The sequence below is a fragment of the Stegostoma tigrinum genome, chromosome 36, assembly GCF_030684315.1.
Source record: "Stegostoma tigrinum isolate sSteTig4 chromosome 36, sSteTig4.hap1, whole genome shotgun sequence".
In the NCBI taxonomy this organism is placed as follows: domain Eukaryota; kingdom Metazoa; phylum Chordata; class Chondrichthyes; order Orectolobiformes; family Stegostomatidae; genus Stegostoma; species Stegostoma tigrinum.
The window spans coordinates 14,551,717-14,566,160 of record NC_081389.1 but is presented as its reverse complement, the minus strand read 5'-3'; the positions used below and the strand labels follow the sequence as shown (position 1 = coordinate 14,566,160).

At 41.4% G+C, this 14,444-nt stretch overlaps 1 protein-coding gene across 8 annotated transcripts in view; it reads right to left on the bottom strand.

Moving 5' to 3' along the window:
• Positions 1 to 14,444, bottom strand: part of LOC125446846 (protein mono-ADP-ribosyltransferase PARP6) — a 130,066-nt gene that overhangs the window by 68,820 nt on the left and 46,802 nt on the right. For all 8 annotated transcript variants that reach the window (XR_009442989.1, XM_048520749.1, XM_048520750.1 and 5 more), the window contains 3 exons: positions 11,278 to 11,316; positions 3,820 to 3,914; positions 534 to 594 (listed from right to left, as the gene is read on the bottom strand). Coding sequence is in view for 7 of the 8 variants with exons in the window: in XM_048520749.1 (XP_048376706.1) it covers positions 534 to 594; positions 3,820 to 3,914; positions 11,278 to 11,316 (195 nt within the window). In the remaining variant the exon portion in view is untranslated. The remainder of the gene's footprint in view (positions 1 to 533; positions 595 to 3,819; positions 3,915 to 11,277; positions 11,317 to 14,444) is intronic.

Sequence of the window (14,444 nt, the reverse complement as noted above, 5' to 3'; positions counted from 1 at the left end):
ACCTGGTGTCGTGTGACTTCTGACTTTGTCCAGCCCAGTCCAACACCGGCGTCTCTACATGATGCTAAACAGTTACAGTTTAGCTTTGCTCAAAGTGGACTAACCCCACGATTTGATTGGCCTCATTTTGGAGAATCAACTGGACTGAGGACATTATATTGTCCAGAGACTTGTAAATCCATGATTCCTGACTTTTGGAAGTGGCAGGCTATTAAATTTCGGAAAACAACAATCAAGGATAGGTTTTCAACTGTTATCTTTTAAGTGACACACTCCATAAAGGAGAACTTTTATTGTATAACCTACAGGTTTCTGTTGGTACAGCCACAAGTGAAAGAATTGCATGCAACACCTCCAATATGTGTTCTCTAAATGCAAGAGTTTTAACGTGGTCCAGTGGGATTACATTTAGCTTTCAGAAATTTTCCCTACCCATTTTGGGCTATTACTTATTGCTCTTTATGACTATAAATGAAGGCTATACAAAGCAAAAGGAAGACTGTGCAGCAATTGACTCTAGATTCAGTACTTACATCAAGAAAGCTCATATTAATGTGCAGGTCCACGTCCACATCATCAATCGTCCCATATTCCCTGCAGGAAGAAATATTTTAAAGAAATAAATCGCAGCTCGTCAGAAAAATCAATGTTTTAGGTCCATTCAATTATGATGCAGAAAACACGCACTGGGAACATTGGAACAGGAGTAAGTCATTCAGCATCTCAAGCCTGACCTGTTGTTCAATAACATCACGACCAATGTCTTCTTAACACTCCATTCATTTTGGCTTCATATCCTTTTGGACATTAGTCTGGCAAAAATCTCAGCTTCAAAATGTATTAACTGAACTAACATCCATTGTTTTTTTGCAGGAAAGAACTCCACAATTTAACCACCCAACCTCCTCAACAGAACACTGACAGAACCTCCAGGGCAAAGTCTTTCAGTGTCCTTCAAAATTCCCAGCTTGGAACTCTCGAAAATTGTCACTTAAACTAGAACCCCTACAGTGTAGGAGCAGGCCATTTGGCCCATTAAGTCACACCACACCTCCAGACTCAAGCCATCCTGCAAACCCGCATTTGTCATGGTTAATCTACTTAGCCTATGGGCAAATTATGGGCATTCCACCGTACATATGGGCAAATTAGCATGGCCACTCCACCTAACCTACACATCCTTGGGAGGAAACCAGAGCACGCAGGGGAAACCCAACCAGGCACAAGGAGAACGCGCAAACTCTACACAGACAGTTACCCAAGGGGTGGATTTGAACCCAAGCCCCTGGTGCCGTGAGGCAGCAGTGCTAACAACTGAGCTAATGTGCCAAGCTTCTCCAGTGCTTTCTGCTTCTGTTTCACATATCCAGCATCTTTTCATTATAGAAAATAAGTATTGGCCTTGACAGCAACACTCCATTCCCAAGAATGACTTAAATAATAAGCCTGACAAAAATGAGTGTTAGTGGCTCAAGGAATGAAACAACTAGGATATCCAAGTAAAACTGTAGTCACAGTGACAAAATATAGTCTTTTTTTCTTGGGTGTTTTTATGAAACAAACAACATTTTTCTTTCAGAAGTCAATATATCAGGCTGAAAGAACAACACTGAGAGTCACAGATGTAACTTTAATTCAGCTTTAATGGAGGTTTGGTCTTGCTGCTATTATTTATTTTCATAATGTTGGATATGAATGGGGATGGCTTGGCAGATTCATTGCCTCCAATTTTTCTTTCTGGCATTAGTCTCGGCTACTGAAACCAGATGTCCACACCACATCTTAGGCTCAGTCTTGAAAATGAATACATTTATTCCACGTTTCTTAATAGATACACAAGAGGCCTCACCCACAGTGCTGGCCCTTCAACTGACTCTGTGACATCTTCATAAACAGTGCTCGGATTTTTTGCATCACGTTTCCCTCTCAGACCAGAAATGGTTGAAATCAGTGGGAAGGCAAGTGGTATGGATGCCATAAAATGTCTTCAGGGGTACAGCTTAAGTGAATGGGCAAAAATGTGGCAGATTGAATATATTGTGGGGAAATGTGAGGATATGCACTTTGGCAGGAAGAATTGAGGAGCTAAATATTATTTAAATGTAGTCTGCAGAAAAATCTGCAAATTGACTTTGCAGATGATACCATTTTACCCAGTGTTTAAGGGGACATCAAGGTCTCACTTGCATAATGCACTCAGCACAGCATGATACTTACAGGTGTTTTTCCACAGCCCTAAGCCAGTGAGTTACACAGTCTTGAGAAGGAATTACAAGAGGGGCAAAGGTCAGGATTAAGGTTCAAAGGAGGCCTTTGAAGTCATTGAAACCTTACAGCACAGAAAGAGGTCATTCAGCCCATTGAGATTGCGCCGAGCTTCTGAAGAGCATCCCACCCAAACCCAGCACCTATCCTATCCTCATGGCTGATCCTCATAACCTCAATATCCTTGGACATTAGGGAGCAAATTAGCGTGGTTAATCCACCTAAACTGCACATCCTTGGATTATGAGAGGAAACAGGAGCACTCAATGGAAACCCATGCAGACAAAGGCAGACATAGAAAATGCACACAGACAGTCACCCAAGGCTAGAATCAAACTCAGGATTTTTGCACTGAGACAACAATGCCAATCACGGAGCCATTGTACCACCCATTAGTCAATGGAAGTGAGTATCAAAAGAGGAGTCAAGAAGCGTAAATTCAAACTGGAGGTTCTGTCAGCGTTCTGTTGAGGAGGTTGGGTGGTTAAGTTGTGGAGTTGTTTCCTGCAAAAAAAATGGATGTTAGTTCAGTTAATACATTTTGAAGCTGAGATTTTTGCCAGACCAATGTCCAAAAGGATATGAAGCCAAAATGAATAAAGTGTTAAGAAGACATTGGTCGTGATGTTATTGAACAACAGGTCAGGCTTGAGATGCTGAATGACTTACTCCTGTTCCAATGTTCCCAGTGCGTGTTTTCTGCATCATAATTGAATGGACTGAAAATTGCAGGGTTATGGGGACAGAGGGAGAGAATGGGGCTGACTGGATTGCTTGAAAAGGAAGCAGGCATGCAAACAATGGGCCCAATGGCTTCCTCTTGTGCCATATTGAAGGAGGGAAAGCCATGAGGTTTTGACTGAATGGCTTTTCTTTAGCACATACTTAATACCAGTAACACACAGCCCTGTTGTACAACATTATCAGTAAAGCTAGTCAAGCGCAAGATACATTTGATAGATAACCTTTATAAGTATGTTCAAATCCTGTAATGATGGGTCATATGTTTGGCATCTCACCATATGGGGTCATAAAGCAAATGCCATCAAACATCAATACCTTAATCGGAATAGACAACTTTGAATGAAGTGCCACTTATGTGACTGAGCGCTGTGGGTATGGGAGTCTGTTTTGATGGGACAGGTCTAAGTTAGTATCCAAGTTTTCACTGCTATTCAGGCTCCTCAGTCAGGTTAAACCCTGTGTAGGTGCAGAGTGATCCATCTTTGGACAGACGGAAATCTTGCAGGCCCAGTCCCATACTGCAGTACCAATTGGAAAGCAGCTGTTACAGAGCCGTGAGAGGATATATATCTTGAGCTACTCTATCCTTCTAGTAAATGGTCTGAAGCATCGAAACAAAGAATTTTGGGGAGAAAACAATTAAGCTCAAAAGACCTAAGTAAGGTTTTCCTTCAAAAACAACAATAGTCTTTAGCTTTTATTCCCTAAAGATTCTCATAAAATTAGAACCAAAATGTCAGGCTGAGAAATAAAGCGTAGTAAAAATGATCAGTTCTACAACACTTGAAAATCAGAACATTAAACACTTACCTGACGGAGACAGAATTTTCTCCATAAATTTCTTTCACCGCTTCAATGTCTGCATCGAGCTGTGGGTGTCGGTATAGATCAGCTGCACAGCTCCCCTATAACATCAGACACACACTGTAATATATTGTCAGACTCGCTTGAGAAAGAGCTGTCACCACAGAGGCACTGCTGATGTTTTGGTCTTACTAGGATTCACGCGAGCTCAGTCCCCTTCTCTCCCCTCACAGTCTCAGTCTCGCTTTCATTGTCTCTGTTGGTGCCTCTCTCTCTCTGTCTCTTCCTCTCTCTCTCTCTCTCTCTCTCTCTCTGTCTCGCTCTTTTTCTGTGTCTCTCTCACTAGCTTCCCTGTGTGAGCTTCAGTGATGTGAGTGATATTCAAATCTTGCTTTAAAGGGGAAAGTCCATTGAAATGAATTTTTATAGCGCCCATTTCACCATGCTAGGAGGTTTAGTGGGTGGAGCAGGATCATGCAACAAAAGCACCATGAGTCACTCTATGGGACAGATTAAATTGCTCTCGCTGCTGCAGTGTGAGTCTCCCCCATAGCTTCACTGAAAAAGTTAGACTAAGTTGTGAAACTGGCACAATTTCTCAATGCAGCAATTTACAATGATTGTCTGGCATATTAAAGTCTTCTAATGCGTGGTTTTGTCTTTAGATTTTACCTTGATCAGAAAAAGAACTGAGAACACTGAAGCAGGTCACTCAGCCCCTCAATTGTTTACTCTCCACGCAAACTACTTCCTGACCCAATTCATCTAATGTTTCTGTTCTGTTTTTCTCATGTGTTTATATTGTTTCCCCTTAAATTTCCTCCTTCATTTCTCTCGAACTTACGCAGTTAATGGTAGGGGAGTTCTGCTGAACAAAGAGGTGTATGGTTCCTTGGAAGTGGAGTCGCAGGTAGACAGGGTGTTGATGAAGGTATTTAGTACATTTGCCTTCATTGGTCAGAACATTGAGTACAGGAGTTGGGACATTATGTTGCAGCTGTACAGGATATTGGTGAGGCCACTTTTAGAATACTGTATACAGTTTCTGGAAGCCCTGCTATAGAAAGGATGTTGCTAAACTTGAGATGCAGATAAGATTTACAGAGATGTTGCCAGGACTGGAAGGTTTGAATTATAGGGAGGGGCTGAATAGACTGGGGGCTTTTTTCCCTTGGAGCATAAAAGGCAGAATGGTGACCATATAGAAATGTATAAGATCAGTAGAGTGATGGTTAGGATAAATAGCCAAAGTCTTTTCCCCAGGTTGACTTAGTCCAAACTTAGACGGCATGGGTTTAAGGTGAGAGAGGAAAGATTTAAAAGGGACCTGAGGGGTAACCTTTTCATATTGAGGGCAATGCATGTATGGAATGAGCTGCCAGAGTAAGTAGTGGAGGTGGATACAATTAGAACAGGTATTTGGATAGTTAACTGAACAGGAAGAATTTAGAGGGATGTGGACCAAATGCTGGCAAATGAACCTAGGTCAGATTTGGATAGCTGGTCCGCATGGATCAGTTGGACTGAAGGCCTGAGCTGTATGACTCTATGACTCTGCCCAAAGGAGGAGGTCTGACCCGTTATGCCATAACTCAGGCAAGGAGGCAGGTCCTGAATCCATCTGAGCTGAAACAGGGTAGAACACTAAAATAACTCCACAGAGGCCAGTATTCCATCACTAAGTCAAGCATATGGACGTACATGGAATAGTGTAGGTTAGATGGGCTTCAGATCGGTACGACAGGTCAGCACAACATCGAGGGCCGAAGGGCCTGTACTGCGCTGTAATGTTCTATGTTCTAAGTCACCCTTTATTTACATGTGCATAGCATTTGACATTGGTCCAGCTTCCTCAGAGCTAGCTCTCAGAGTGAAAGAACCTCTGACACTCCTATTTATATCTGTCAGTCAGGGGTCCCTGATTGGACCAGGTCAACAGCCCCAATAAGGGAACGCATATTCTATGCAGTCTGCCTGGCTGACCTCATTTAAATGACAACAAACCCAATGTCTTTGGCACCATCCTGATCTGGACTGGCCATCCATCTGATTGACGCCACTCGCTACATTTATCAAGGTGTTGAATTGCTGTGGCACCTTTCGCATGCAGTCTGAAACTATTGACAGTGGTGGGCGAGGCTCCACTTTCTCCTCAAGTTTTGACACCTGCCATTAAAGTATGTTCAAAGGCTCTACAGATTAACTCATAGCCTGGTAACTGCATTATTGGTGTAACTTGCTTGGCCGTTGAGTCCAAGGTTAAGACTTCAACCCAGAATTTCTGTATCAGGAAGAAGGAGCTACCCATTCAATCACAAGAAAGTGACCAAATAGCCTTCTCCTGCTCTTAGTTTCTATGTTTCTTTTTCCTGTGTTACACTGTAAATATACACTTACTGACTGTATCAACCTCTCTACCTGATGTTACAGCCACATTCCAACTGGTCACTGGGTGAAGAAGGTTCTTCTGAGTTCTTTGTTGGATTTATTCAATTCTAGTCCACAACCCTCTGAGTGAAACAGTTTTCCTCTATTCTCCTCCAAACTTCTAGTCTTTCACTTTAAATGTGTGTTACTTTGTTATTGACCCTTGAACTATGTGTCAACAACTCAAAAACTAATATATCAACACATCATTGTTCATTGAATCCAGACTGGGTTTAAAAAGGTTGAACCTCAAGCTGCATAGACTAGACTTGCATTGCCATAAATGATAAAGATGATAAGGGGTGATCCAGTGAAACGTTTATTGCCCGTCCCTAGTTACCCTTGCAAAGATGGTGGTTTTCTCACAGCTAACACATGCCTCTGGGCTAAGAGACAAAATCATAGAATCATAGAATCCCTACAGTTTGGAAGCACGCCCTTCGGCCCAACACGTCCACACTGAACCTCAGAGCATCCCATCCAGACCCATCCCCCTAGAACCCACCTAATCTACATCTCCCTGAAGACTATGGGGCAATCTAGCATGGCCAATCCACTTAACCTGGGAATGGAGTCACATCATAGCTGGAGAGTGGAGGGTAAGTACAAAGTTGCAGCATTTGGAGTACTGCATGCAGTTCTAGTCACCCTACCGTAGAAAGGAAATTATTAAACTAGAAAAAGTACAGAATAGATTTGTTAGGATGCACCCTGGGCTGTAAGATTGAGTTGTAAGGAGACGTTGGGTAGACTGGGACTTTTTTCCCTGGAGCATAGAAGACTGAGAGGTGACCTCACAGGAGTTTACAAAATCATGAAAGACATAGATACAAGGTAGCTAGCCAACAGATTTTCCCCAAGGTAGGGTGTCCAAAACTAAACAACATAGGTTTAAGGCGAGACAGGAGAGATACAAAAGGGTTCAGGGGGACAATTTTGTTCACATAGAGGATGTTGATATGGGCTACTAGAGGTAGTGTTGGGAAATGAGTACAATTTTGTTATTTAAGAAACATTTAGCCAGTCACATGTAAGGTTTGGGTATGGAGGGATATGAACCAAACACAGGCAAATGGGACTGGTTAAATTATGAAAACCGGGTGGCATGGGCAAGTTGGGCCAAAGAGCCTGCTTCCATGCTGTGGGCCTCTATGACAAAGGTCAGGTGTTTTTTAAAGTGTTTCTGCGGTTTGGTGTCAAAGATCATCGCCAGTGCGGGTGGGACATCATCTTTATCCTCCACCTCCTGACACCAACAGCGAATTTTATCTTCAGGAGTTCCACAAAGGTGCTAGAGTCTTCCATCATCTGCTTGGATGGGTTCCCACTCTGCATTATTGAAGGAACTTTGGGATCAGATAGTTTAGGACCAGCTCTCATTGGTGCAAGGACAGAGAAACAAAGGCAACAACAGGAAGACCATTGCCAAAGTGGAACTTTCACACAAGTGAATGCTGAAATGCAGTGGAAAAGAATGCATCTGAATATTCTTCAAAAAGCATATTTATAAGAGGATGGTGATTTCTTATGAAACTCTTGCATAATTGAAAATCAAATTCTTCCATATTTTGTTGAAATAATTAATATCCCATCACTGTCATTTTGGAACCTGTGAGTGGTATGTGACAATGCTGTAGCTTTAAGAGATGTATTTTATCCTTTTTTTAGAAGAAAGATCGTGAGACAGAGATGCTAAGCTGTTTAATAAAACCACTAGAGTTAACAGCCTACAAGGCCTCGGATTCTCTTTTAAACTGGAACAATAGAAGCAGCCTGGCTAGGTGTGGCCAGCTCTCACAAACTCGGCTTTTTTTAATATAGTGTTTAGGTTTGGCTTTAAGCTGTTGTCATTGTGGTCTTGAAGAAGTGGATGTTATTTTTCCTTCTCTCAGTTACAGCTAGAAGCTGGGGTTTCTCTCTGTTGTTGGGTTACTTGCAAGACAAATCTATTTTCCTGAATTCGTCTTTTTGCCAAGGGGTGTGTTTATAGGATGTTACTATGTTGGAGCAGTTAATTAGTAATAGTTACTGTATCCATTTTTCTGTTAAGTTTTCCAATACGTTAAGTTATTCTAAATTTCTCTCTCTTTGGTTATATTTTAACTACAGTGTTAAAATAAATTGTATTTTGCTTAGTGTTGAGTAACTTGACCAATTGCAACATTTGGAACATGGCACTTCATACTTGTCTTTAAAATGAGACAAAGTTAGGGGCCAGGCTACCTTCTCAAAATATTTTGAAGGGGTCTGGTCTGGTCCATAACAGGCTGAATGCCAATAATTCATAAAATTGTATTGAGTCAATAAAGGAACTCTTGGGGCAATTTCCAGGGTCTCAGAAGAATATAAAAGGTTAAGTGTGATAGTAAATGCATTATAGGTAATGAGTGTGAGACCCAAAAGGGTGCATGTTAAATTCAGTAATTTTAATACATTCCTTGTTAATCCATCTGTGGAACTACACACCAGTAGACAGAAGAAATTATTGCCTGCAAGAGAAGTGAGATTAGAAGGTGGAAGTTGATTAGATTAGCTCAGACGGACATGGTTCTTTTTACTTAAGTCAGTCCTGTTATGTAAGGGTCATGCACTGCCCAGCATTTATTGTCTATCCCTAGTTGCCCTTATTAAGATGGCGATGATCTGTCTTCTTGAGCAACTGCTGACCATGTATTGTAGGTAGACCCACAGTGCCCTAGGGAAGGGAATTCTAGGATTTTCACCGAATGATAATTAAAGAACAACAATATACTTCCAAATCAGGATGGTGAGTGGCTTGGAGAGGAACTTACAGGTAGTGATGTTCACATATATCTGTTGCCCATGCCCTTCTAGATGGAATTGGTCATGGATTTGGAAGATGTTGTCTGAGAATCTTTGGTGAATTTCTGCAGTGCATGTTGTAGGTGGAACATTGCTGCTCCTGAACTTTGGTAGTGGAGGAAGTGGATGCTCATGGATGTGGTGCCAATCAAGTGGGCTGTTTTGTCCTGGATGGTGCCATGCTTCTTGAATATTAGTGGAGTTGCATCCATCCAGGCGACTGGGGAGTATTCCAGTGTATGTAAGCGGGTGATAATTGATTAGGCTGGAGCTGCCCTGCTTTGTGTGTACCGGTTATACTTTGGCAATTTTATACATTGCCAGGCAGATGTCAGTGCTGTAACAGTACCAGAACAGTTTGGCCATGGGCATGGCAAATTTTGGAGGACCAGTCTTCATTACTATTGTCAGAATGTTATCAGGGCCCATATTCTTTCCTGTGCCTCCAACATTTTGTTGATATTAGGTGGAGTGAATGGAATTAGCTGCAGAGGAATGGGATACTTCACATGGTAATCAGTAGGAGGTTTTCTACAGGTATCTGTAACTTCATACGTTCACCTCTTGTTTTTCGATAATCGTTTTAGATTGCTATTAAGGTTTACAAACTAGAATTTATAGCAATTAAGCAAGCAGAGCAGTTGGTAGAAGAGTTTCTCTGCAGGTCAAGGAACAAAATTTATAATACTTCATACAATTCTGGTCACCCCTTGAAAGGAAAGACGCTGTTAAACTTGAGAGAGTGCAGAAAAGATTTACAAGAATGTTGCCAGGGCTGGGTTATCGGGAGACGCTGAATAGGCTGGGCTTTTCTCCCTGAAACATCGGAGGCTAAGGGGCTATGTTATAGAAATTTATAAAATTGAGGGGCGTGGATAGGGTAAATAGCTAAGGTTTTTTCCCTAAGGTGTGGAAGTGCAAAACTAGAGGGCATAGGTTCAAGCTGAAAGGGGAAATATTTTAAAATGACCTGAGGGGTAACTTTTTTTTACACAGAAGGTGCTACATGCATGAAATGAGCTGCCAGGGGAAGTGGTGGAGGCTGGTACAGTTACAACATTTGAAAGTCATCTCGTTGGGTGTGTGAATAAGAAGAGCTTAGGGGGATATGGGCCGAATGCTGACAAATAGATTAATTTAATATATCTGGTCAGCATGGATGAGTTGGACCGAAGGGTCTTGTTCTGTGCTGTATGACTCAATGACTCTACCAGAGTGTCATTTTTGATGGTTGTTTAGACTAACAGCACAATCTGTTCATAAATGGGCTAAGTCCAGAATAAATAGGGACTTTAGAATGCACAATGGAGTTTTAGAACAAGATTTTATAACGAAGGTGTGTCATGTGTGCAAAAATAAGGTTTTATTTCATGAAGTTGGAATCAAAATTAACCAAATACCTGTTTAAAAGTTTATTATTGAGTCACTATCACAGTCTGTTACTCTGTTAAAATAAATTTGCTTCTATTCATATCATGACCTATTGAACACTTGCTCTTAAATAAGAGACTCAGATAAAGTTTACATTACATATTGTTCCCTAATAATGTATTTGTTTTAGAAGTGTTTTGTCCTGAAGAGCACAGTCACAAGTTGTATATACAGTAACAAAGAGAGAGAATACAGTGGGGAACCTTCCAGCAATTCAAGTTATATTAGAGCAGAGAGTTAATCTGAGACCTAGAAATATTTTGTTTGACAACAGTGTTCAACAAACAACCTTTCGCACATTATTTAGACCCATTGCTGCATTCAATGCTACAGTGAAAAATACATCATTCAGAAACAGCCCATAGCATATCCCGGGCTGTGTGAATTAAACAAATGTGAGGTCAGACTGAAATTTTAATTAAACCATATTAAAAGTTTTCACATCAAATGCTGTTGTGACCTTTCAAAGGGCTGAGGGCATTCTTAAGCGATTCAGTTCTGGACCAAGTCTTATGGTACCACATTCACTTACTCAGCCACCACATCTTACAGTAATGTATTTTTCCAATTACTTCCTCTCACCAATTATTAACCACAGTACATTTATGATAAAAATCTTATTTCAGCTCAAACGACCCCTTGGTTAATGAAAGCTGACCTTTAAGTGGATCCCTATCAGCGTAAAGTCAATCATTCAGTCGACAGCGCTTTTACAATAACCAAAGTTTTGAATACTTTCACTTGCAGAAAGCTTTAATGCGATCTGTCCAAAGGATGTCCTACCTGTTGGGTTGATATTTCTGACTGGGCCATCTCATGAATCTATTGGAAAGGAAGCACTGTATTATTTTTAAGCAATAGTTGTCCAGTACTTTGATAACAAATTATCAATGATCAAGCGTATATGGAAGCAGGTGCTTACAAGGGCGAACAAACAAAAGACATCTTCTTGTTAACAGATGCTTAAATAACAAATATGATATATTCTCGCTCCAGAGGAATGTGTACATCTGGTTCAACTTCCATTCAGTGAAATTCTCAATTCTGTTATCCTGTTCAGGAGTCACAGGTGAGCCTATTAGATTTCCCATGGCTTTGCATAGACCATGTGCTATCTCATAACAAGACTGTCAAATCTCAAAGTAGAGTCGTAAAGCCGTACAGTATGGAAACAGACTCTTCAGTTCAACTCATCCATGCCGATCAGATATCCTAAATTAATCTAGTCCCATTTGCCAGCATTTGGCCCATATTCCTCTAAACCGTTCCAATTCATATACCCACCCAGTTGCCTTTTAAATGTGGTAATTGTACCAACCTCCACCACTTCCTCTGGGATCTTATTCCAGATATGCACCACCCTCTGCTTGAAAACATTAGATTCCTTTAAGTTATTCCCCTCTCGCCTTAAACGTACACACTCTAGTTTTTAATTCCTGTCAACTGGATAAAGACTTTGGCTACACACCCTATCTATGCCCCTCGTGAGATTATAAACCTCTATGAGGTCACCCCTCAACCTCCAGCTCTCCAGGGAAAATAAGCACAGCCTATTCAGCCTCTCCCTATAGCTCAAATCCTCCACCTCTGGCAACACCCTTAACAAACTGTATTATTTTAAATTTCAGCATTGTCTAATATGGCTCCTCCATTCGAACCCACAAGAATCCAATAATTGCTATAGACCTTGGGGCCAGCTAAAGGTTAATTGCAACAGGAAGGAAGGAGATTGTGTGTGACAATAATTCATAGATTGATCTACACTTGTAAGTTTCTAGCTTCAGATCTGCATGATCTGCATAGTATGAAATGAATGACAGACTTGCTTGATTATGTTTTCCCATCCTGTTGCTAACTTGAAGGGCATGGATCAAACTTGAAACTGTTCTGTTTGCAAGGGTTGGCTAGTGTGCTTTTGTCTCCACATTCACTCTGCAATTTCCCATTCATCTCTTTTAAGTGGGAAATCACAGGGAGATGGAGAAAAGTAAATAATATCACTAATCAGCTGTAACATATTGATTATTTTCCTTAAGAACAGTTGCTTGATGAACTTCAATATTACTGAAAAGAGATGCACGTTAACAATGATTTTTGTCTTACACTCATTGTTGACGAATTTCAGAGCCATCCCAATGTCAGGTATGTAGGCCATACATTCCAATAATTGCTTTATCAAATCAAACCTGTTCTTCTGACTGCTTCTAACAGGCAGAGTGCAGATCACATTCAAAAAACACCTGCGTATGCAAAGCCCAAAACAAAGCAATACATCTACTGATTGATGTGATTCCGCAGTTGGGTGACATTTGCTGAAAAATTCCAAGTGCATCAAGAGCGACACCAACAAACAATTTAAGATCAATCAGTCAAGCTGAATGTGGCTTATTCGCATTTGCTAGAAGGGATAGACTTTTCTATACAGAGACTCATTCCCAGCAAACAAGCCTTGCACCCTTTTGAGAATTATGTTTTTGACATGACAGCACCCCAGCTAATCAGAGTTTCCAGTGATGCTCCTAAGATGCTGCTTATCCTGCTGTGTTCATCCAGCTCCACCCTTTCTGGCGTAGTACAAGTTGTTGTGACCATTTGAAATTTGACAGTTTAACATTTGTCCTGATAAGTGCAAGATGAAAGTCCTCTCGTTTCAACAATATCAACGTTATATTGTTTTTCTCTTTACTCCGTTCTATCTGATCTTAATATCTCCACCACAAGCTGACTTTACATTCTGAAGCAAGGAGTTTATTGCTCATGATATTAAGATGAATTATTTTGCCCTTCAAACAGATATACTGATCTCCTTATGGTACTGGTAGGAATGTGCAAGTCCAAACTGGAACTGGAGGCACTGGAAAATCGCGGAGCAGTGGATCTACTTCCGATCACCTTGCTGATTGTTCATACCTCTGCAATGCTATGATTCCACTATTCAGCTCAACCAAAAGTTTGCTGTGTGAATGAAGTGTGAGAATGCGACTAATATGAAACAATCAGATTTGATTGCCAACATCACACTTCCGAGAATATAGTAAGCTTTTGTTTTATAAACTTTGAACCATTTCAGAAGCTGGAATGTGGAACTTGCTGGGGGGTGGGAGGTGGAGGAGCACAGGGTAGGAAGTGAATTCCAGTTGGTAAATGTACTGCAGGTGCCTTACCAATTGGGCTCAACTGAAGGATGGCAGACAGGCTCCTGTGGGAGGCAGATCTGAAACCTCAGCAGCGCCACAAGGGGAGGTGGTCATTCTGTGAAGTGCAGGTAACCTGGAGCCTCCAAGGATGTGATAATGGGAACTGCAGATGCTGGAGAATCCAAGATAACGAAATGTGAGGTTGGATGAACACAGCAGGCCAAGCAGCATCTCAGGAGCACAAAAGCTGACGTTTCGGGCCTTGACCCTTCATCAGAGAGCATGAAGGGTCTAGGCCCGAAACGTCAGCTTTTGTGCTCCTGAGATGCTGCTGGGCCTGCTGTGTTCATCCAGCCTCACATTTCGTTATCTTGGAGCCTCCAAGGGCCAAGCTTTAAAAAATATTCTTGTGGTCAATAGTCATAGGGCAAAACCCACACATGTAGGTCACTGAGGCTTCCCAGATCAGTCATTCTGAAGATTTTGCCTGCTCACCCATCTAATGTTGCTCTGGGAATCAACTGGGAGGTTGTGTCTATTTAGCTAGAAGCCTCCCCATAGAGGCTGCTGCCACTATCAGCACTGTTAAATTAACATTAATTTGGTTTTGAACAATATAAATCAGCACCCAGTCTAACCAACCCCAAGACTTCACCAATTCAATCCACATTTGTACAAATTTTAATGCCATCGCCAATCAGCCACTACCAACAAAATGTCTTCTGGCAGTCAGTAAACGCTGGCCTGTGATTCTGCTCTTCCCCACATTACACGCATTATGCAGTGGTAGTGCCACTCCTCCTGGATGAGAAG